This window comes from Trachemys scripta, chromosome 4, assembly GCF_013100865.1.
Source record: "Trachemys scripta elegans isolate TJP31775 chromosome 4, CAS_Tse_1.0, whole genome shotgun sequence".
In the NCBI taxonomy this organism is placed as follows: domain Eukaryota; kingdom Metazoa; phylum Chordata; order Testudines; family Emydidae; genus Trachemys; species Trachemys scripta.
This window is the reverse complement of record NC_048301.1, coordinates 62,672,301-62,697,340: the sequence shown is the minus strand read 5'-3', so window position 1 is coordinate 62,697,340 and position 25,040 is coordinate 62,672,301. Positions and strand designations below refer to the sequence as shown.

At 41.8% G+C, this 25,040-nt stretch overlaps 1 protein-coding gene across 5 annotated transcripts in view; it reads right to left on the bottom strand.

Moving 5' to 3' along the window:
* Positions 1–24,619, bottom strand: part of CAPN3 (calpain 3) — a 71,231-nt gene extending 46,612 nt beyond the window's left edge. For 2 of the 5 annotated variants that reach the window (XM_034769169.1, XM_034769167.1), the window contains exons 1-6: positions 23,775–24,617; positions 11,340–11,409; positions 7,571–7,689; positions 6,204–6,337; positions 5,579–5,747; positions 3,368–3,508 (exon numbers count right to left, since the gene is read on the bottom strand). In XM_034769169.1, the coding sequence (XP_034625060.1) occupies positions 3,368–3,508; positions 5,579–5,747; positions 6,204–6,337; positions 7,571–7,689; positions 11,340–11,409; positions 23,775–24,065 (924 nt within the window). In that variant the 5' untranslated portion in view covers positions 24,066–24,617. Of the gene's footprint in view, positions 1–3,367; positions 3,509–5,578; positions 5,748–6,203; positions 6,338–7,570; positions 7,690–11,339; positions 11,410–23,774 lie in introns of all 5 variants that reach the window. The other 3 variants (XM_034769168.1, XM_034769166.1, XM_034769170.1) reach the window with 3 other exon arrangements.
* Between the last annotated feature and the right edge of the window lie 421 nt (positions 24,620–25,040).

The following is a 25,040-nucleotide window of genomic DNA, read 5'->3' as shown; positions in this document are numbered from 1 at the left end:
TTAAATCATCCCAAAGTACAAAGTTTGGTTTTAAAAGTCATAAAATACATACAATCTTCCCAAATTAAGGTTAATAAACGTATACTAATAATTCCCACAGTCCAGTGTGTGATTGGGCAGAGTGCGCACATCTGGAAGCTCTTCTCGCCATCTCTGAAGATGACTGACTATGCATTTTAATGAATATTCATGCAGGGAGTCTTGTTCATTAACACTATATATGAATTAATGAGGGATCTAAACCAAAATCCCAGATCTAACCACATCACAAACTTTGGTAAAGCTCATATTCTGGTCTGAACTTTGTGGCTCGGGGCCATCACTAGTCTGAATATACATTTGGTAGTGTCAAAAGGTAGCACCGTCACTCTGGATCTGGAGATTGAGCACGTATGTCCCGGCCAAGCAATAACTGATTGTGCTCAGCCACCTCCTGGGCCAAAGAGTTACCTCACTAATTTGTAACTGCAAGACTCACTGTGAATTTTGCCATCTAGTAAGATAAGTGAATGAAAACAATAAAAACCATTAATAATTCAATCACAAAATGTACTTTGCTCATTTATTTTTAGTTTAGTTTACTGGTTTATGGGAACACCTCATAATGCACTAGTATTTTTCCTACAGTATATTTACTTAAAATAATTAAATCTAATCAATGTGAAGTTTCTCTACAGTTTCTGCTATTCAGTCTTTGCTGAGAGGTGACAAAGTGGCAATTTTTTTATTGGATTAGCAGGTTTCTACTGCATATCCATTAGTAACATCAGAACCATTAGAAACATCAGAGTCAATACTCTACATATTAGAATTCTCTTAACTTTATACCATCCTGTGCTCTTATACTGACGGTATTAAAATGTCTTATGTTATATTCTGTTCCCACTTACGTATATTAACATGTATTCTCATTTTCTTTGTAGATATACATTATATTTCAAAATGATTTATAACAGCCATGCTTTAAAAAAAGTCAGACCAATTGAGTTTCAAGAGTGATGTGCTCAGGGGTAGAGTCTCAACCTACAGATGCTTAGGTCTCCTGAGAGATACTTTGAGGCATTAACCCGCAATTCAGGTACCTGACATGTTTTTATTCCTAAAGCTGAGGATATCCATGTATTGGAAAGAGAGAGAATTGAAGAGAGGGTTATAGTGGATATAAGCAACAAAAAGAAAGGCCAGGTGATCAAATTCATATGTATGAAATGAAATATGAAACTTTCCCCTCCTCCTCCACTATTTTTGTCACTGGAAAGGAACCTGAAATCACAGTAGTATAACAATATATGATGCATAAGGATTGCATGCACATGCCAAAAGCCATTCATGCATTTCCAATGATAGATAAGACATGGAGAGGTAGAAATGGAGAATTCGTTGAGTCAGGTACTACGATAATGTGTCTGATACAAATAACAAGATAGAATAGAACGAACCTGGCTGTCAAAATTATTTTCCATTATTTCCCTTCTGCGTCCATTTCCTCTTTCCCTCTTCCCTTTTTTTAACTTTAATATTATTTCCAACTAACCTCTCCAGCTCTCCTCTTTTCATTTCTCTATCCCCTTAATTTTTTTTGTTTTCCTCCCCTCGGCAATCCCCGCCTTTTACAATTTTTAAATTCTCATGTTGCTCCTGCCTCTAGTTCCCATCTCTGCTAAATTGACTCTTTAGGAGACAGCGCTTTCAGCCAGTGACTTCCCAGTATCACGGCTTTGGATGGTGGTGGCTCAGCAGTGTAGCACCCAGGCAAACAATATAGCAACAGGAATGGCAACTTCCGGAATAATTTTGTGAACTTCTACTAGTGTGTGGTACCAGAGGAGGAACTCTGGTACAGTGCCCAGATGAATAGGTGCAGTTTCGACAGCCTATGCTTGGAAACTAGGAGGGTCATTTGTACAGGAGCCAAGAATACTTGCAAGGAATTGCATAATTTGTATACATTTGTGTACTTCCCCAAGGAATTATATCATTTTGCAAGACTAAAAACTGATGTAAAACAGGAAAAGTTTTATTTCTCCTTCTGTCCTCCTTCTATTAACTTCTAAATTAATCTGTCTCTTTTACAGTCAAAACAGAAGTATTACAAAAGAAAGTTTTAGGCTCTATAATATTATATAAATGGACAAGCATCATTTACTTTATCACTGAAAGGCAGCAGAAAATGAAAAAAAAATGAAAGAGATGGAAGAAGAGAAGCTTAATTAGGGAACTTCCATTCTCCTTCATTACATGCCAGAGGTTCTGCTCTTTTATCTGTAGCCCTGAGGAGTGAGTATTGGTACTGTTTAACAGCGAAATGGGGAAGGACAGCAAGTCTCTCTTTTACCCAGTAGTTGGATGATTCTATCTTAAACCTTTCTAGCATTCCTCACTCTATTTTTCTTGAAATCCCCCAACCTTTTATCACCCAAATGGATTTCCATGTTCTGAATTTTTTCATCACTCATATAGTCTTTGATGTGTTTCTCCCTTGCCCTCCAGTGGTTTTTATAAGGCTGAATTGTTCCAAGCAGCCCTCTGTCTGTCTCTGTGGTATTTCCTTACTCCAGCTGTTTCTGAGGACCTTACACATCTGTTCACAGAACTCCCTTAATATTCCACATATTAAAATGAGGTATATAGGAGCTCTTACTTATGATTGAGGGCCCTCTAGAGCCTTTACTTTGGTAAAGGTGGAGATCTTGTGTCCCTCGAATCTCTTTCTTTACGTTTTCCATTCCACCATCCCTCCCAAGCAAAGGACTTCGTTAATGAATCTGCAGATGTTGTGAACTTATCATTTTGTAGGCATAAGCCATCCAATTCCACAAGTAAAACATTTCATTAACTGAATTATTACCTATTTTTCATGCAAAAATGTGGATTTTTGCACAAGCAAATTAATGCATCTGCACATTTTGTGGGTGCATTAATGGAAGCCTGCTGAAAATTTGTGCCTAAGTGTTGTGTAGTTAACAAAGGGTTAAATAGTGACATAGTACTGTTATTAGGAGGGAGAAGTTGAGTGCACACTTCCTGACACTTTTTGTTGCTGCTTCTCTACTAGGAGCAAGTTGTTCACACAAGTTCTAAGCTGTGATCTTAACTGACAGCTGCCTCTCTGGATGCTAACATAGTCTTTTGGGAGAATTATACCTGTTGCTGCATCTTGAGAGGATTGAAATCATTTAGTTCCTAAGAACACACAGACGCCCAACGCTTTTTAGAACAATTTTTTAGTTCTCTTCAGCTGATATGGTATAACTCAATGCAATGTGTAAGGGATTTCAAAACACAGTTGCTGTGCTTTTCTAACTGGTATGGTTACTGGGAGAAGAGTTATGAGGCAGGGGACAGTCATTGCTTGAGGCATACAAACCCAGGCTGGCCTTTCCTCTGAGCCTTGGAAATCTAGAGTTGAGTCAGTCCTCGGCATGCTATTCACATTCTTCACCATTCGGGCAATTAATTCCCCAAGATCACTTTGAGGAGCAGTCCCGTACGAGAAGCCCATATTGTCCTGGTACAGAAAATGGGAGAAAGAAGTGGTACATGGGAAGTGAATCAGTGAAGAAAGAGAGTAGGAGAAAAGGGAAAATGAAAGAAAAACGAGAAAGAAATGGAAGAAGAGAAGCTTAATTAGAGAACTTTCATTCTACTTCATTATATACCAGAGGTTCTGCTCTTTTATCTGTAGGGCTCAATGACACTAGAGCTCTCGTGCTACTATGGTAGCTCCATAGTCCTAAACTCGCATTGAAATGAGCTGTGCCTCTTACTACTGTGATAGACTCAGTTCCGCACAAAGGTCAAAGAGAAATGGGAGACTTGTAATTAGAGGGCACATCGCTCTACTTACTTCACAAAAGCCATACGTTGCCCCCCCACTTCTGTTCCACCTCAGTGAGAGCACCTCCTTCCAAAAAGACATGGCAGCGACCCATCTGCTTACCTTCATTTGTGTGGGAGATACTATGTCACCATGCAATTATGTCACATTAGGCAATAAAGTCATGGCCACAAATGACTACATGAGGCAATATGGCAGTGTGGTGCAACAAAAGGTTAAAGTCCTGAGACTCTGCTCCAGAAGATGCTTCAGAACCCAAGCCCATTGAAATGTGTACTTTTCCCTCTTTTTTTCTGTTTTAACCTCTGCAACTAATGGTTCTGGAAAATCAGAACTTCATGAGATAGTCGGGAACCTTGCAGAAAAAGTCAAGTGGACTTTATAAAGTAATTAATTTGACTCCTCTTTCTTTCTTTCTCCGCCCCCTCCATTTGTATGTACTTAGCTTGCAATTGTAATTCTTTCACTTATACGTTTTGTTTATTTTTGTTCTTGTTTCAGCATCACTTTTCTGGAAGATAAATCAATACCAGTGGCAGTGCATTAATATGCCCCCTTCCCCATTGGATCTATTTCCTCTGGCATCAGGGCCAGAATATGGATTTGATCTTTTTAGGCTTTAAGAAAATTAATGCTTAATAAATACTGTGCTGATTAATATTGCTTTAAACTTCTATAGCTAACTAGCGCGCGCTCTCTCTCTCAAGCAGTGTACGAAGGCAGTGTATTCTAAAGGATAGACATGACTCAGGAGTCTCAGATTCTATTTCCAACTATGCCACTGGCCTGCTGGGTGACCCTGGGCAAATCACCCCCCGTGCCTCAGTTTCCCATCTGTAAAATGGGGATGATGATACTGACATCTTTTGTAAAGCACTTTGAGATCTAGGGATGCAATGTGCTATATAAGAGCTAGGTGTTAGTATTACTAACATTAATACGTTTATCCCCACAACATCTCCACCACATAGATAGTCTTACATCTGTTTTACAGATGGGCAAACGGAGGCATAAGGGATTAAGTGACTTGCCCCAAATCACACAGCTGGGGCCTCTCCTGCAAGCCGTTGTGCACAGCAGACTCTTCTGCCCCTGTGGAACCCACTGAAGTCAGTGGGGTTCGGTGTGGGTGTAGGAATCCACTAGTGCAGAGCAACTCACAGGATCAGGGCCTGAAGTCACAGAGTTGGGAACAGAGTCGATGTCTTCTAGCTCACAGTCCCTTGCTCGGACCACAAAACAGGGCTTCTTTCCTTACTCCTTGTGGGACAAATCTTGAGGCCTTAATTTAGTCCATATTTAAGGCAACTTCCAATGACTATAGTGGGAGTTGGTCTGCATATGGACTGAATGAAAACTGAGTAAAGACCTCAGGATTTACGTCCCTATTGTTTATAAGCTATAATAAAGCTAAACGTTTCCAATAGAACATTTTAGGGTTTTTTGTGAAGCCTGAGGCAAAGGGGACATCTTTTGAACATCCCATGTTCTTCTTTGGGTATGGACACCTTCTGTCAACTTTTCCAAAAGCCAGTCATCAATAACATACAGGAAGTTCCCACCCTTCCTGGTGAAGTTTCTAAGTCAGACCTAACAGAGATCCTCTGGTCCTAGAAATAGACTTGCGCTATGTCAGTTTAGCAAAGCACTTACAAAGACATCTGTGATTGTCCCCTGATTTAGAAACCCCACTCCTTTGCAATCTAGTATGCCTTATCCACAATGTTCATATGGACTTACATCAATGGAGCTGGCCATGAGTGATCCTCTGTCCTTGGCATGTTTCATGATCTTGTATATATCTTTGGGTGCATCTTTTATCTCATAGAACTCTGTCACTCCTCCTGTGAAATCCTCCATGGCCTCTGTGGTATTGCCACCTTTCAAAGCCTCATAGGACCCGTGGAGTCTTGGAAAGGAGAAAAAAAAGTTATGCTATAAACAATCCTGGTTCTACTTCATCAGTTTGGTAAAAGTCATGTTGAAAATTTTTAATAATTTTAATGTGGGTCATCCACACATACCTACAAAAGTAAGTTGTTTGGTTTTTTAGAACTAATTGCTGACATCTGGTAGGCCAAACTTTGGAAACTACTCTACAGCTTATTGCATCCTGCCCCAAGTCTAACCCACTAGAGTTAACTACATGAAAACCACGGGAAAATATTGTTTACATGTATAGATTTTCAAAGAGGGACTTCTTCAAGAAAAATCCAACAAAATTTCTTCGTTATGGCTTGTCTCCATGGCTACTTGGAAGAGAATTATGTTAACTCTGGTATATAGACAGATCATCACCTCCCCACACACAGCATATAACATAAGGCTAGTGAAGGTGCATTGCAATTCTAAAGCATTCCTTTACTTTGCATAGGCCTTTTCCAGCAGAGCACTCCAGAATTCATTGCGCTGGGAGGATTTGGTGAAGACCAGCTGGTTGTTATATGTTGGTAAACAGTCATCAATGACAACCTCCACCCAGTTTCCATAGCGCCAGAACTAAATAAAAGCAGACAGAAACATTTATTAGTGAGTATGGTGGGAGGGAAATCTGTCTTAAGGGTTAGAAAAGCCATGGGGCAAGGGAAGTCCAGTAACTAAGTACTGTTATGAATTTGGTCCATTTCCTAAACATTTTTGGAGATCTCTGCTATGCATTTGAGGCCTGATTTCCAGAAGTGCTGAGTACCTACAACCCTAATTTATGTCAGTGGGAGCTCAACCTTGGTGTTAGAAGACTAAGAGACATAATATTTAGATAGTCACCAAGCGCAAATTCAAAGTGAGGCTCTCCTTCCTGCACCATGCCCCTTTGGCCACGCACCCAAAATGTCCATCTTAATCCACACTACCCTCTCTTTACCTTCCTACCCTAATTTCTGAAGTGTCTACCTCCTCTTCTCCTGGGAGTCTGAGTCTTCCCTGAGTAGCAGCAATGGCTTCTGTGTGGCCCTGTAACTTGCAGACCCCCAAATACTGCCAGGATTGCTGGGTTGGATTTTCGGCCATGTGGAGCAGCACAGAGGACCTTGTGCTGCACTGGCCTTGTGTTGTGATAGAATAAAGAACTTCAGTTTCCTGTAGTCCCTCACACTTTCACAGTAATCACCCATCCATCCAGATTGCAAACAGGAAGGTGGTGGGAGAGGTTGAGAAAAGACATTGTAAAACTGCAATGACAGCTGCAAGTGTGGTAGCTGGACTGAGTTCACTCATGCAACATACACAGCCCTGCATAGAGTCTTTTCAGAGGTAGGATTACAGGTAATGTAGAAAACAATAAATCAAACAGTAAATAATCAATTCTTTTACAATATGTCTCCAACAGAGACCAGCTATTTGAGGGACTAAAAATAGGTCCCTTTCCAGCTAACAGTTTATCTATAGTCCATGTAGTGGGCAGCAGGGGACAGCTGAGCAATGAGAGGGAACACCTGTTGCTCTCTCTTACTGATGGGGCATATTAATTTGCAAATGTTTCAATGGTGATTTAATGCTCCTCAATTACTGTGGCAGGTTGCTTGTTCTGTGATTCTCTTAGAATAATCTGGCATGGAGGAATTTATTTCCTACATCTCTCCCCCCTCCCCCCCCATTGTCACTTGCACTGTCATCGGATAGCTGAGACAAAGGGAACACTTTCTTCCTGGACTGTCAGAGCAACAAGTGCTCCATCTACCGCCCTGGATAATGCCACCACCACTTTACATGCGGCTTTTGGAAAGGACTCACCTGGAAGTGAAAGATCCCAGCATAGTTTTTTATGAAGGTCTGATCGTGAGGTATGACTCGGCAGAGTAGCTTTTCATTCAGCGTCAGGCAAGCAATGGCAGCTAGGAACCAGCAGTCACCTGTAAACAAGCAGAAGCAGCAGACAAAATGAAGGGTCAAAGGCATTAGGGCAAAATCCTATGAGACCAGTGGTCTATCTCCTCCAGCCACTAGAGTGTTTTGTGTGTATTGTGATGTATTTTAGTACATGTATAGCACATTAATATTATTGTATTAGGGAAGTGCCCATTAGCACGAATCAGGATTGGAGCTCCACTTGCTAAACACTCTACAAACATAGAAGGGGTATGATCCCTGCCCCAAAGGACTGAGAGGAGTCTGAGTTGGTATAATTTACACTTTCCTCTGGTTTGCTCAGAATTTGTTACACAAATGCACAAATCCTTAGCATCTAGTACTCCTTTATTCTGTGAGGTTGTTCTAGCCTACCCTGGCAGCAAGGTCCGAACTCAGAACTGCCAGACCATAAAGTGCTCCAGTCATACCCTATTGCACTAGAATGCCTGCTGGGCCATGCTGGGGGGCAGGAGTAGGTGAAATACAGCTGACTATGTTGGCTTTACAACGACTGGGAAGTCACCAATCCAAATTGAATTCCCAGCTGACTGTTAAAGACAGCCTTCTGTGCTAAGACAGAGCAGGGTAGAGGATCTGTCCCTCAATCTGACATTGGTGCATTTCTGGCTATGTTTTACGTTTTGATTTCCCATTCTCAGGGCAACATTCCAGTTCTGCTTATCCTATTATTGTGAGGTTTATTTGCTGTATTATCATACTGAAAAAACTCTTCTCATTTCAAGCCTGTGTCCATGTTTGCACAATTCTAATCTTATGGTTTTTGAACCCATTTTAAAATAATAAACTTTATGCTCAGGTTTACTACCTCAATGGTGAGCTCCATGGGGCAGCAACTATTTTCAAACTACTTGTGTGTACAGCCCCTAGCACAGTGGACCCTAATCTTTGATTAAAATCCTTAGGCATTACTGTAATATAAACTGCAATGCCAGGTAAATTTGCGCGCGCGTGCACACACATACACATTATCTTCAATTCTTTCATGCTGCCCGTACTCCTTTAACAAACTCTCTGTCCCAGGGCACCAGGCTCTCACTTCCTTCTTTTTCCTCCTCAAAACTTACTCTTCCATCAAGCCCCAAAACTCTAACCCATCAGACCATTACATTAAAGAAAATACACACACACAGCTAGAACCATCCTGTAACCTCTATACATATTGTGTTGTCTGTGTAAATTGTAAGGCCTTGGGGATAGGGACTTGGTGTTTTTTAAAATTGGTCCTGTTCAGGATTGAGCATACTATCAGCATGTAAAAATAACAAACAGCTGTCTGTTATTGTAGAAAACATAGGAATAAAATACGCATTGGGTTCATTTTGTCCTCTCTGGAGCAATTGTCCCTGAAGTCCTGCAGAATAGTAGGGGATTATTTAATATAATGGGCTGGTGGGTTATTACATCACCAACAATTTAAAACAAGCAAACAATGTTGATCTTACAAATTTATCAAAACTGTGGAGTCCCCGCTGATGTTGTCAGGGCTTTGGAAAACTCACAGAGCATTGGCTTCTGATTTTGCTGAATTGAATCTGTGAGCTTGTGAAAGGAAAACATGGTGCCTTTGGAACAATGCCTGTTGGGAGCCATGGAGAGGGTAGAGGTAGGATCACTTGGCCTAACCTTTGTCTGTGTTGTGTGAAGTGATGAAGGGGTGAGGCAGAAACTGAAGCATTTCGAAGAGAAATGCTGCCTGAACTGTCCTAGTTCTTATACTTCCTCTTTCACCCGATTTGCAGTGTGGGTGTGGATATTTGATGACCCCCTGCCTCCTCATCAACTGAAAGGGAAAGAGAGTTGATGGCTATTCTGTATTTAATTGTGTTGGGCCAGATCTATACCATAAACTTACATCATTATAGCTGCATTACTCCGGGGAGTGAAAAATCCACACCCCTGGGTGATGCAGTTATACTGACCTAACCCCAGTGTAGACAGTGCTATGTTGACGGGAGTGCTTCTCCCATTGCCATACCTACTGCCTCTCATGGAGATGATGGGAGAAGCTCTCCCATCAGCAAAGTAGCATCTTCACTGAAGCAGCACAGTTGTGCCGCTGCAGTGTTTTAAGTATACCTGCCTGTAGTGTGGAAGTAGGTTTGTATTTGAAAGCCACTAAAAATTACTTTCACAGGTTGATGCTTGTCTGTTTGTGCCATTCTGTGGTAGTTGCACACAGACCTCTGGGCAAGCCCTGTGGTTTGAAGTACAGCCAACTCAGAGCCATGGGCCATCTAAAGTAGGATTTACAGCCATAGTAGCACCTTTATAGAAAAAGTTTAAATAGTTTGTTTTCATTTTCAGTTTTAACAAATGTTGCTTATACTGCAGTGTTTGGAGTTTTAAGCACTGTGGCGACTGTGTGTGGTTACTGCACCTTTAAGGTTGCGTGGTCTGGCAGAGATCACAGCTGGCAGCAGTTGCAGCCAAAGCTGGATCCCCAGAATGAAGTGGAACTGCATATATCTTGTAAATAAGGACCCAATCATTGTGCTAACTTGATTTATTATTGTTGCTCTGATCCAGTTAAAGTCACTGTAGTTAGCTCACTTGTTTACATTTGAAGAGTTAACATACATGGTTTGAAAACTCAATGTAGATGAGCTTTACTGTCTTATAAAATGGTTAAAAGCGGTGCAGAGATAAAGCGCTAACTCTGAGTGCTCTGGATTTGTTTGGTATTTGCAAATACAGGCTTTTGTATAGTGCCAAGAAATGTGCTTAGTAACAGACACAAACATCTAGTCCGAAATGAATTGACCACTAATGGGAAAAGTGAGTGCACCAGAGGGACAGGGTATCATCAGATCAGAATAGCTTATGAGCAGTCCTGAGCATGTAAATGTGCACAGTTGCCATTTTCATTGTTTCTGTATACTCCTGCTGTAGGCTTTCTGTATATCTAGTATAACGGGCATAACTAGCTTTCTTGCTTTCAAAATGCACCTATCCTTTGCTCAAGGTATATGATTACTGTCTCTGATTGATTATGATCCATGCACACAGCTAGTCTATGTTAAAATTTCCTGTTGCTGTTGCCTTATCCTCCCTTCCCTCATCCTTGCTTTTTCCTTTTAATCCGCTTGTGCTACCTCTTGCCTTTCAGACTATAAGTTCTTTGGAGCAGAGACTGTCCTTTAGTGTACATCTGCACAGTATTTAGCTCAGTGGAGCTGTGTGACATGCTGGAGGTGTCTAGGAGCCATTATAATGTAAATAATAAAATCAATTAAAAATCTGACAGAATAAACTGATTTTAGATTAGACTCTTCCTCATCCATTCAGCCTCCCACTACAAACAATTGCCTCCTCTTTAGCTCACTTAGACTCTGTCTCCTTAAGTCACTCTGTTCTTGAAAGCCTGGGAGAAAAGAGGCCTTACAAAATGCTGCCCTGCAATAAACTTCACAATATGAATAGCAAAGTCCATGCACACTGAGCAGCTTCTCTCTCACACTCCTCATCTACAACCCTGCAGGACAGGGTGGCTTGGTTGAGAAGAACTATGGCACAGAAACACAGATGTTTTAAACTCCTATCGAGCAAGTAAAAGCTAAAGATAAACTGTGATGCAATTATCTGGGACTATATAAGAAATCCAAAACACAGTACAGGAGACAAAATGTCATACCTAATTCTCCTTGACAAATATCAGTTCGGTTGGCTCCACCAATTATAAAGCGTGGATTCTCACAGATTTCCTGTAAGATACAAACAAACATATGAGCAGGAAAAATGTGCTTTGTGCTCACTGTATAGTAAGCCTGGCCCCTGCACTAGCACCTGCTGTAGTTTCGACTAAGAAGGGTAATGTCAGGGCCTGCAACTGTGATGTGTCACCATAGAATGCTGTCCTGTGGTGAGAGACAGCCCATGAGAGGGCAGCTCCAGCTGGGGAGGGGGCAGCTGGAAAGTGGTTAGAGAAGAAGGAGGTGAAAAGAGGCGGCACTGAGGTAAAAGGGGATTTGCCAGAGGAAACTGGATCTTGAAGGGCAGTGTGCAAGGAGCCCAGCTGCGAGGGTACAGAGCGTGTGACTGGTGAGGTTGACCATTGGGACACTGACAGGGAATGCAGTTTGGGTGTGTGGGCAATGGGTGTGGCTCTCCAGGTGAGGAGCTGTCATTCCTGGGCAAACCTGTTGGAAAGAGGGGCAATCATTGCAGCAGCCAATCAAAGGAGCATCACAAGCTAGAGAGAGGCATAGGCGGGACAGCAGGGGTGAAGCTCGACTTCAGACAGGGAGAGCAGGATTCCGTCTTGGGATGACAGAGCATGTTGCTGACAAATTAATTTTACGGTGATGGCAATTTACATGTAATCATTTTCTGAAGTGTGTATTTGATGTTACTTCATGTTCTTTATGTTCTTGCCAAATTTCTGGGTTTTCCTTTATCAAGTTTAAAATGGAAGGTTATCTTCATTGTACCAGTTTGCCTCTTTCAAGCCTCACAGGAGGCATAGCCTATCTGAGGCCTGAGTCACTGCGTCTATTTGCTATAGAAATGAAATGGGAGTTATGTCAATGTGATGGCCACAGAACCTACAGAAAAACCATCTGCTGCAGGGGTTTGATTGCAGTTTCCTTTCAGAGGTGCTTTTTGGGACACTGTGAGGTCAGATGTGCAGAACTTCAGATAAAGTATAGCCTCCATCCAGAAGGGTTTGGTATCTGGAATTGGAGAGACCTCTTCTGGGCCAGCTGCACAGGGCATAGTTGCAAATACATTAACATTTTGAGGGGATCAGATAGAAGAATTTTGTTCAAAGTGTGTGTGGGGGAGTTAAAATTGGGGTGGGATGAGGAAAGGCAGGATGGCAAGCCAGGGCTGGGAATCCAGTGCAGTTCAGTAAAATTTAGGTCTACAGACCCTAGGACTCTCACTGACAAAGGCGGAGATGCATTCTCCCAGAAAACTGGAAACGTCACTGGGGCAGGTCACTTGTGGGGGATAAGACTCACATTTGCAAAAGTGGCCACAGGTTTTGAGTGCTTCAGTTTGTAGGTGCCCAACTTGAGACAACTAGGTGAAGTTGAACTGCCAGGGTGGAGAGAGCACTGATGCCATTTTGGGAAGAAAGGATCCCTGTAATGATCCCTCTTTAACTCCCCCTTCCCACTAGTCTGCTCTTTGAGTCCTCGCTTCATGAGTTGAGCTTTCCTTCATTTTTGTTAAAGATTTTCTACTTTTTTCCCTTTTTTACACTTGAAAAAGGCAATGCTGCTACAATCTGCCCCTTCAGGGCATGATTCTCCTCTGGCCTGCCCCTAACATAGTCATTTACACCTGTGCAAAGTGGGTGTAAAGGGCTCCCAGATCAGAACATTAATATTTTACACCCACTCTGCACAGGTGTAAATTGCTAATGGCTTGTCTACATTAGAGAAGCTAAACCAATTGGTGCCTTTTCGGTTGATTGAAAAGCAGCTTGCATCTACATTTAAAAATGCTTCAATAAATGGTTGCAGAGGCAGAAATCAGTGTAACTTATCTCAGAATTGAACCTAGACTGTAACGCAATTCAGGTAGAAACATTTTCATATGCGGTAACTGTTTGTTCCCTAAGCTGGGCAAGGAACCATGGTATGGTGCAACCCAGGCTGGAGGAGGAGGGAAGAGAGGACAGCCAGCCCCACTTGGGAAGAGCCTCCCCTACTTCTTAGCAGCCTTCATCCGTGAACTTAATAGCCCAGGTTAGGGGGAAAAGGGACATACGCCAACCGTGGGAACCCATATGCAAGGTTGGAAGAAAAAGAGAGACCCCCAAGCAGAGACCATCTCCCAGGCAAAGAGATGGTGGCAGGGAAGGAACTTCCAACCAGGTACCCAAACTCCTGAGATGGGGATAAAGAGAGAGATCTACTTAATGACCCCATCTCCTGTGCTGGAGGGGGGTAAAAAAGAAACCACACCTCAGGACCCCGTTTCCTGGGAAGTAGCAAGGGTGGGGAGAGAAGACAAGCTCCTCCAGGAACCCCATTTTTTAGGTGCAGGGAAGAAGAGAGACCAGCAACAGTGGGTACAGCTATATAGAAAGTCAGGAGTACTAGAGACAGGTCTTAGGTACTGTAGCTGCAGCCTGAAGCTTTTTCAATATGAACAGCACAGTGATGGACTTTCTGAAGCTCATATTTCAGGTCTAATTATTTCTTTGGTATGAGACCATTTTTTCTCCTCCCCAGTAGTTGGCTCAGGGATGCATTAATTTTGATGTAACTATCTGGGTTATCCCCATCGCAGAATTGAGACAAGTGTCCAATAACGACAAATTTCCAGCCCTCTACAACAGTCATCTCATTCTGCCGACTGTTGGGAAAGGAGAAAGTGGCCTTTATTTTCGTGCCTTAGTCAGCTGGCTGGGGGATTAAATTCTGTAAAGTCAGATGTTTGAGATATCTTATAACTTCTCTCCATCCACTTGATTTGTTGGAAACATTCTGCCTGACACTGCTGTCATGCTTGTCTTGAAAATTGGCATAGTGTCCTGTGGGAAGTTTCAGATTATAGGAGTACATTTTCTAACCCAGCCAATGTACTTCAACCGACTCCTGCTCCCACTGAAGTCAATGGTGAAACTATCATTGACTTCAGAAAGAACGAAATTAGACTCAGAGTACAGACTTCAGGATTTGGCAATTGTCTTTTAGTTAAATGTAGCTGGATATTTAAATACTTCCAAAGTTGCCAGTTAAAAAAGAAACATAAACACACCACTGTGACGTTCCCCTCTGGTGTTATCTGGACCAGTGATCTGCTAGGTCACTCCAATCCTTGACTCTGTGAGCCAGCCTTACCCTGCTCTGTTGTGAGAACCCCCACTCCTGGGCTGTTCACGCACAGCCTCTGGCAGGTAAGCTGCTCCCAGTTACTTGCAACTGAATGGCACTAGCCAATATCTCTGGTCCCAGGCACAACCCTAGGAACCTCTGTCTTGCAGTGTCCAATTATGCCCACTGGACGCTACAAGCTTATATAAGTTCGTCAATTTAACAAAGAAATTGATGTGTACCATGCTTGTTATTCCAAGGGGAGTCTCTAACATGCTTCAAACCAAATGCACTGCTTCAGGTAGAATAAACAAACAGATTTATTAACTGTAAAGATAGATTTTAAGTGTTAATAAGTCACAACATAAATCAGATTTAGTCAAATGAAATAAAAACAAAACACATTCTAAGCTGATCTTAACACTTTCAATGCCCTTACAAACTTAGATGCTTCTCACCACAGGCTGGCTGGTTGCTCTTCAGCCAGGCTCTCCCCTTTGATCAGCGCTTCAGTCGCTTGATGTGGTGTGTGTAGGTGGAAGAGAGAGAGAGCATGGCAAATGTCTCTCCCTTTTATCATGTCCTTTCTTCCCTTTTGGCTTTGCCCCCCTCACCCCTTCAGAGTCAGGTGAGCATTACCTCATTGCAGTTCCAAACTGACCAAAGGAAGGGGGGTGACTCCCTCGAGAGTCTAACAGATGCTTTTGTTGCTGCCTAGGCCAGTGTCTTTTGTTCCTGTGAGGCTGGGTTGGGTTTGTCCCATATCTGCCCTGATGAGGTGTGAACTGCCTCTCTGCTCTGGGAGAGTTTTTGTCTGGGCTTGCTTTAAGCCATGAGGATACATTTTCAACCTGGTAACTATATACATGAAATTATAATCCATAAACATAACTATAACATCACTATAACAACAATGCTCAGTACATCATGAGCCTTCCGAAGACACCTGATATGACAAACTTTGCATTGGATACCACACAATCATTTTACAAGGATGAACATGGGGGTGCTGGGTGTTCTCCCGAGGTATAGAGTGTCACAACCACCCACTGTGTAATTTCGCATGGGATCATATTCAACTACAAATTATACACAAAACAAAAGGCAGGAATCATACAGTGGTCATGTGGACAGATGCAGGTATAATATAAATATATTTCTGAGCTGAAGACAAAGGCAATATTCTGCAAGCCATCTCATTTTCCTTACTACTCTCAGAGGCCTCCCATCCCCCATAGGGAAATTTTGTAAAATTGCATATCATTGCTTGTACCAGTTCAACTCCTGTGATAATAGTAATGCTGCCATCCCTAGTGCAGACCAGTTGCTGATGTTTTAAGTATCATGGCATCTAAAAGATGATCAGAGCAGAACTCACTGGCATGGTATGTAAAATGCCAGTGGCACGGAAAAAAAATAGTGGGTACTCAGCACCCACTGCAGCCCCCCTGCCACTCCCCGATCTGCTCCTCCCACTCCACCCAGTACCTCCCGCCCGCCAGCAGCCCTGCCCATCTGCTCCTCCCTCTCCCTCCCTCCCAGCGCCTCCCACACACCGTGGAACAGCTGTTCAGCGGCGTGCAGGAGGTGCTGGAGGGGGAGGAGGAGGAGTGAGGGGGGCATGCTTGGGGGAGGGGGTGGGAAGAGGTGGGCAGGGATGGAGGCTTGGGGGAAGGTGTGGAGTGGGGATGCGGCCGGGGGCATAACGGGGGTCAAGCAGCCCCCGGCAACTCATAAAGACCGCGCCTATTCTTGACCCCTTCTGTGGTCTGCTCAAGCACTCCCTTGTTAGGTCTCAGGCCTCTAGCCATCACCTCTTTCTGGGATGAAACTTGCATCCCCGTCCCTTCTGACTGGTTTAGGGGCTGTGCTCCCTTGCACTTCACTGTGATGTCCCAGCAGGCCCGACCGGAGTCCAGTGCCTGTGCTTTGCTTTCTCTCAGAGGACTGTATGCCAGTGGTTACAAGTCACCAAACCACTCTTCCAAAGCAGAGTGCATATATTTTAGGACAAAAACAATTTAGAGAAAACGTATCAAACAATAAAAAGTATAAACACATACTGTACTGGTGGTTCCCCCTCAAACCTATGGAGACCCTGGTAGCTTCCAGTCCTTCCAATCTATTAGCAGGGTTTGGCTCCCCTTGGTCAAATCCATTGGTTGGATTAAAATGAGGGCCTCTTAGTCAGTTTAAACTCAGCCTTTTATACCAAAAGCCCTTTCTTTGTCTCATTAGGCCTCTGGGACCCAGTCTGAACCAGTTAATCTAATTCTCTCTCGGGGTGCAACTTCTCTGGAGTTGCTTATCCACCCCAGGAGTCATAGTTATCACTGATTTTAGTTCCTGGTTTATGCAGATAGATAACTTTTTACAAGAGTGATACAATAGGATCAGAAAGATACAGATAACCTTCAGAAAGTTAATATCATATTCTCCCCCCACCCCCAAGATCCTGCCTGAGTTTGCAATATCTGCCACACATGTCCATTAAACTTCACAGATAGCATTTTGCATTACAGTAATACTGCCTTAGAAAGACCTCTTAATAATCTTTAATGAATCAATGAGCAAAGGGTATGATAAATGGGTATGTAAACGTACAGTACTGCCAGGGAGTCTTCCTATTAATCTGTCAGTGTTAATGTATCAAAACAGGATTGTAGCAGGCCCCCTTTTCAATCTTTCATTGTAATGTAATGAGGTCCATTTCTCATGTCTGAATGCTATTGTAATCTCTCTGGTAATTTCACACTGTTGTGTAATTTAAAAGAGAGCATTTAGTAACCTCATTTTGCAATCAGATGCCCACCCCTCGCTAATGGCACATTGCAACGTACCATAACGAGACTTTAGCAAAGTCCCCACACTGTCCTCACCAGGTGATGTATCATAATGTAGTCATCATAGCAGCCTCATCATGTGAGGTATTGTAATACAATCCCGTTAGCATCCTCCTTGTATGATGGATTGTTGTGCAATTCCCTCTGCACACTTGTGGCACGGTGAATAGCAATATAATCCCATTAGTGCCTTCAAGGCACATCATATTTTACTGGGCATACTGTGCCTTCAAGGCACATCCCTGGGTATACTGATGGCATAATGTATTGCAATGGGATCTTCTCTGCAACCCCATGATATAGTTAGTATCTTGTACTGTGATAACCTATGCTCCCTTGTGGTGCAATTATTATTTATTATGTGTACTGTGGTAGTGCTTAGAGGCCCCAGTTCCACTGTGAACAAGACTTCAGGCACTTTACAAGCCTATAACAAAGAGATGATCTCTGCCTTGAAGAGTTTACAATCTACGTAATATATCTGTAAGAAGGTGGCACATTCTGAGGTTCTGCACAGGAATGCAGGGCTCTTCTGTTGAAATCCCTATTGCCAGATGCTTGAACCCTGTATAGAGATGCAGATGTATTTTTGTTGAGTCACTTCAAGTTTAGAAAGGCAGCATGGTTTAGTAGGCTGAGCTGAAGACTCGAAATCAGGAATTCCTGACCTCTAATCCCAGCTCTGTCACTAGCTTGTTGTATAGCGTTGGACAAGTCACTTAACCACATTGGTGCCTCAGTTTTCCCATCTGTAAAATAGGGATAATACTTACCTACCTTACAAGTATGTTATGAGAATTAATTAGTTAACGATCATAAAGATTCCAAAAATAAGTAAGGACACCCGCCCACCAAAGAAGTACGTTAACTGGACCATTGTTCTAATGTATAAGATAATTTAAGTATTAACTTCAGAGCACTCTGCTGTAAAGTTTTTCTGAAGATAGGTCTCAGGTTCCTTTGGGGTTTTTGTATAGTCTCTTCAAGGTCCTGGGCCAGATTCTCGGCCTCAGTTCTGTTCCCTTTGTGGCACCTGAGCAGTACAAAGGGTATTTTATGTAGCTGCAGCTGGCCAGTTGAGAATCCGCCAGCAGAAGGGAATACTCATTTCGTGAAAAGTCATTGGAACCAGCTCCTCTATCAGGCTCCCCCAGCCACTGGGGGAGTGGGGACCAGGAGGGGGAAGTGAGGAGGTGTGATGGGGTGCAGATGGGATGGAGCAGAGCGCTCCAATTCTCTGCCAGCATATGGTCACTTAGGAAGTAGTGCTAGATGTTTTAAGTTAGAACAACTCCTAAATGTTCTAATTTGCATTAGGACCAGGACAGCTTGAGAATCAGAGAGCTGAAAGCAGCTCCCTAATGGTCTTGATCCAGTTCTGCACTGAGTAGAAGAGAGAGGTGCAGTAGAGAATCTGGCCCTTGAGTTTCTCTTGTCTTACACTCTCAATTAGATGATTTGATCTTATGCAGTAACTGTGAGGTATTAATTATACACTAGTCATGTAAACCAATGTAAAGTATAGTTTGAACATAAATACTGTGTGGGATCCTGCAATCCTTACTCAGGCAAAACTTTCACAGATGTCAACTGAAGTTTTGCCTGAGTAAAGCCTGTGTGTATTCAAATCATGTTATGGCAGTTGCTAGCTGACTAGAATTACATGCTTCTGTTCCCCTGTCCCTCTGACAAAGTTCACTGCTGCTCTATATGGCAGTCTGTCCTTCTGACAGTAACCCAAAGACCAGTCCCCATTCCTTCACAGCATAGGCAATTATTTAAGAGGTACAAGGTGGGGGATCAGATTTCTTTACGTTGTTAGTGGTTCCTGAGATAAGTGGCTTTGGGGTCAAATATCTGAGAGCGGATTGGTTCCTAGGCTGTGAACCTCCTGTCTCAGCTACAAGAACTATTTCATTGCAACATTAATGCAGCGAGAATGTCACGGAGAAACCCTTCCTCAAATTGCAGTTCTATATTCCCAGCCTAAGTGGAGAGTTACCAAAATTCTGAGCATCTTGCACATGCAATATAGGGCTATAGTCATCTAGTGGATTGATCTTAGGGCTGGAAGTCAGGAAGCCTAAATTCTATTCCTGTTTCTATCACTGACTCCCTGTGGGACCTTGGGTCAATCACTTCATCTCTAAACCTCAGATTACGCATCCGAAGAACAGGGCTAATAATGTGCTTTGTAAAGCACTTTGATATCTACAGATGAGAAGCGCTAATTAGGTGTAGAGCAGTGGTTCTCAACCAGGGGTGCACGTATCCAGGGGTATGCAGAGATCTTCCAGGGAGTACATCAACTCATTTAGCTAGTTGCCTAGTTTTACAACAGGCTACATAAAAGCCACTAGTGAAGTCAATACAAACTAAAATTTTATAGAATCATAGAATATCAGGGTTGGAAGGGACATCAGGTGGTCATCTAGTCCAACCCCCTGCTCAAAGCAGGACCAACCCCAGACAGATTTTTACCCCAGTTTGCTAAATGGCACCCTCAAGGATTGAGCTCACAACCCTGGGTTTAGCAGGCCAATGCTCAAACCACTGAGCTATCCCTGCCAGACAATGACTTATTTATACTGCTCTATATACTATACACGGAAATGTAAGTACAATATTTATATTCCAGTTGATTTATAATTATATGGTAAAATGAGAAAGTGAGCAATAGTAATGCTGTGCTGTGACATTTGTATTTTTATGTCTGATTTTGCAAGCAAGTAGTTTTTAAGTGAGGTGAAACTTGGGGGTACGCAAGACAAATCAGACTCCTGAAAAGGGTACAGTAGTCTGGAAAGGTTGAGAGCCAGTGGTGTAGAGCACTATTATTATTTATGATTAATAATACTAGAGATGCAACAACGTGTGCATGCTGCACAGCATCCGCTATCTTATTAATTTTTTTAATTCCTTCATTGTTGCCAGAATAATAATACTTGACACTTATATAGCACCTTCCATTCAAGAATCTCAAAGGGCTTAGCATAATAATTAGTAAAAATAATACTTACAAGTATGTTATTTAGTCAATTCCCATTAGGGTGACCAGACAGCAAGTGTGAAAAATCGGGACGGGAATGGGGAGGGGTTAATAAGAGCCTATATAAGAAAAATCGGGCTGTCCCTATAAAATCTGGACATCTGGTCACCCTAATTCCAATCCTACAGAGGGGGAAACTGAGGCCCAAAAAGGTTAAGTGACTTGCATGAGGTAACTCAGCAAGTCAGTGGCAGCGAGGAATAGAACCCATATCTCCCAGTCTTGTACTTTAATCTATAGACCTTGCTCCATTTAAAATGTACATTTATTCCTTCTGGGAGAACACCATGTATATAACCATGTCAGGGAAAGGCAGCACAGTTAACGGTGGTATTAGAATGGTCTCTCGGTACTTCCAAACTGTCTGGCATTTTTTGTTTTGTTTTAAACTACAGCTTTTGAATTACCTGATTCTTAAACTATTTTTAAAATAACTACAATGTTCTAAGAATACTGTTGTAAATTTATCTATTTACAATCTTAACTCTATTTTAACAAAGTTTTTTTTCTCCCTAGCATTTAAGTAAGAATGGAAGATGTCAATATCTTTATGGAATGGATATGTATTTCTGTAGTTTAGCCTTGAACTTCTGGTGGTTTGATGTATGCTTTAATCCTTTAGCAGAATACCCTTGACGGCAGTATTACTGCATCATATTAATTTGTCTTTATGGTGTCCTATTATTAGCATATTACTGCTATTCCTGACTGTAACATTATCAGACAAGTTCTTCTCCTAGCAGGGCAGCACATTTGAGATGTAGTTCTAAATACCAGTGAAGCAAAGTCTTGGGTCAATCTGCAGACTGAAGCAACAAATACAAGAAACTCTAGCTTCAGTTTATGGGAGGAGGAGGAATGGATTATAAGAGAAGCTGCAGATGTATCTACTTTTGAAAGTTCACATAGAGAGAAAGGATCCTCTCACTATACAATATTTTGCATTTATATGCACTTTTCAAGATCTCAAAGCACATTACAAAGGTGGGTGTTCTACCTTTAACAGTTAAGGAAACAGGCATAGAGAGGGGAAGGCATAATTTTTCAAAAAGTGTGAGCTAATTTAAAGTTCCTTATCTTTAGGTATCTAATTTGAGACAATGACGACCTGATTTTCAGAGGTGCTCAGCACCCACATCTGCATATTTACAGCTGAGTCTGCTCAACAGCTCCAATGAGCCTCAAGTTGGTCATCCAAACACTGCCGCTCCAAATTAGTGGACGCATTTTAGAATTTGGGCCTTACTGACTAGCCCCGCAACACACAGCACAGTGCCAGAGCCAGGATTAGAATCCAGATCTCCTGACTTCTAGTGCCCTGCTCTAACCTCTAGACTATGCGGTCTCCTTTATATCAATGAAAATTAGCATTCAAACAGTGTTGAAAATAGTATCAGCGGGTAGCCGTGTTAGTCTGTATCTACAAAAACAACAAGGATTCTGGTGGCACCTTAAAGACTAACAGATTTATTTGGGCATAAACTTTCGTGGGTAAAAACCTCAATTCTCCAGATTCCTTGTTGTTTTTGTTAGTGTGGAAAATAATTTAGGATCTGATATTTAGATTTTTAGGTTGCATTTCTGTGTATTGTACAACCCTGTGCACACTGTTGGCACATAATATTTATTATACAGCTCTCAAATTGCATCAAAGATGATTCTATAAGGGCGGATTAAAGATCACTGGGATAGGGGCCCAAAAATCTGAGGTGTCCTAGAAACCAAAGGCTTAATCCTCCACCTTGTGCAATCATTTATACCTGTGCAACGTAGGTGTTAAATGTTACCCTTTACAGTTTAACACTTCCATTTATCCGCATACCTTTATTCAGTTCTCCTCTGATATCCACTGACTATGCCACTACATGCTGCTGTATCACTTTACCTCCTGTGGAAGTCTGAGAAAGCATCTCCCTTGCCAGTCAATTCAATTGCTGCTCCACTTAACTGATAACCAGATATTTCTGTAGAAACCCTGGGGCAGTAGATAGGCTAAACAGAAATGTTTTTAACTCACTCCAATATAAATTCTCCTTCTAGTTTTGATTGAACTGTCCTGCATTTTAAAGATTGGTTCTGCCTCATGCTCTGTCAATACATAGAGAGACAAACTTCAGTGATGTTGCATGAGATGTAAATCAATGCAGCTCTTATCCCAGACTGTATGGATTACTCCTGCATAAGATATCATTATAGGTTGGGACTAAATATCTTCCTGCCCTTCATTTTCTCACTCTGTGGAGCAATAACTGTAATGGACCTTTACAGTCATCTTTTGGTTCTGTAATACCCACATTCCAAGGCCACTGGCCTTCTAGCTTTATGCTATCATCAGCTCAATCTATGATGTTTCATTATGGCACAAAAATATGGGATAATGCTGCACATATGTAAAAGGAAGCCCATAATAATCAGGGATGGATAAAAGCAAAATCCTCAAAATTTGGCTTTCACAGTTAGAGGGGCCCAGGTGAAATAGTGAAACAATAACAGGCAGCAGCACAATGTACAGCTTGTCAGCTGCCTGTTGGATGAGCTGGGTTGCCTCACTTGGAAGGAAATATTAGGAGTGAGAGGAAAAACAAGAGTCCATCTAGGATTGGGATTCAGGACCTTGGAGGGAGGATTCACTCTGAGGAGAAGGCTGGGTAGGGAGAAGTCTGTCAGGAAGGGCAGAAATATTGGTGAATTTGGGACCCAGTAAACATTAATCCACCTTGGTAATTATTATAACCCCCCAGTTCATGGCAGACAGATAATGGGATAACCAGCTTTGCATTTAGGAACAAGTGATACTGGAAATCAATGATGAGATGATAAAATAAAAGAAAGTGGTCCAGATTCTGCCCTGTTACATCCATGCAACTTTTTTGACTTAACTGGAGTGACATGGGTATAACTCAGAGCTGTACTTCCAAAGGTACTTCTGAAAAAATGAAAAGATGGGCCCAAGGGGCTATTTGTAGTAAAATAAAATTAAGAAACCCACCAGTAAAATAAAGTAGTGTTGAAAAAATAAATCTATGCAGGTCCCAATATGGGTGTTGGTGAAAGAGGAGAGGGTTTTAAATTTGTTTTGTTTGGTGTCTTCAGATGAGAAAATTCAGACAAACAAATCAGAGCAAGTCAAAGCCAATTAAAATACGTTTCAAAAAAATAAAGAAAGTTCGAAGTAATCAATCCAAGGTCTTATTGATTTTCAGGTGATTATTTATATTCTCTCTACACTTCCCTAGCCCCACAGATCCTAGACAGTAATTTCCCAATCCTAGAAAACAACTAAAGAAATATGTTTCCAGTGTATATTTTCCACCAAGGGAATGAGCTCAATACAGATAACTGCATTGATTATAGTTATAAATAGAAAAGGGCATTCAGTGTTTTAATTAGACTGACAAGTTACTCACTGTGGGTCTTTTCCACTCAAACTTGATGGGTAGTTTCTGGCTGTAGAAGAGGGAGCTCTCATTAGGTGGGAAATCAGGATCCACATAAAGAATCTTCTTTTCCAGGCATTTCTTGTAGAGTTCTTCAAAGGTCTTTTCCCGCACTCCAATAATGGGCTGGTTGCGACTGATGATAGCAGAGTAGATACCCCCTGAACCTCCTCCTGTTTCAGCTGTTGTGCTAATGTTGGTGCTAGGAACTGACCCAGTCTCTGTCTGTTGAGCCACCACAGCATTTATGGCCGACGGCATGGAAATCAGATTTAAACAAAATTTAAAAAGAAAGGAAAATAAAAAGGAAGCTCTTGCAACCTGCACGAAAACTAGAGAAAAGAGGAAGTCACTGCAAAAAAACAGTTTAACAGATCTCTCCTTTGACTGCAAGTGTCCAAGTCACATTAAAAGTAATAAAGTGTCACGGGATAGAGCAATTTGTATGTCATCCTGAGCTTCTTGCTGTGGTAATTTTATCAGCAATCAAAATTTGTTCCGTGACAGGAAACAAGAGAAATTGTTGAGTAACTTTTCTGTCTAGGGTTGGTGTGTCTACAGCATGTGTGTGAGAGCATGTCTGTGTCCTGTAGAGATTTCAACAAGGAAAACTAAAAATAAACATGGAGAGAAAGAGCGAGAGAGAGTGTGTCAATTTGACGTGTAGTTTCTTCCTATTCAGGGCTTGTTCTCGAAGAAGGATTGACATGGCTAGGCTGATTCCCAATGCCAAATAGGTTTTTTTTTTCAATTGCAAAAAATAGTGAAACTGCAAGTTATATTTACATATTGGTTTTAAGCAGCATTTTATAGCATGTTCCTTATCATTATGATGGGTCCTGATGTTACAAAGATTTATGTATCTGTTTAACTTTACTCATTGGCCTTATCTTCTTTTGCAAAAAAAAAACAAGAAAAAAAACGTGTGCCTTTACACTGAGATAGCCAACTCGACTTAAAGTCCTAGTGGGGACAAGGCACAGGTAATTTTTACCATGATGTAGCTAGCTGAGGTCAACCTTATACCCTCCCCGCAACTGTCAGGCTTATCTTGACTAGGTATGTCAAGCTACAGTGCCTTGTTTCCACTTAGATTTTACATTGAGATAGCTAACTTGATATAAAACACACTTTTTTTTTTTGCAGTGAAGGCACAGGCATTGGCTTCAATAGGATTATTTACAGTATATAGAGTTAAGCACATATGTAAATATTTGCAGGATTAGAGGCTAAAAT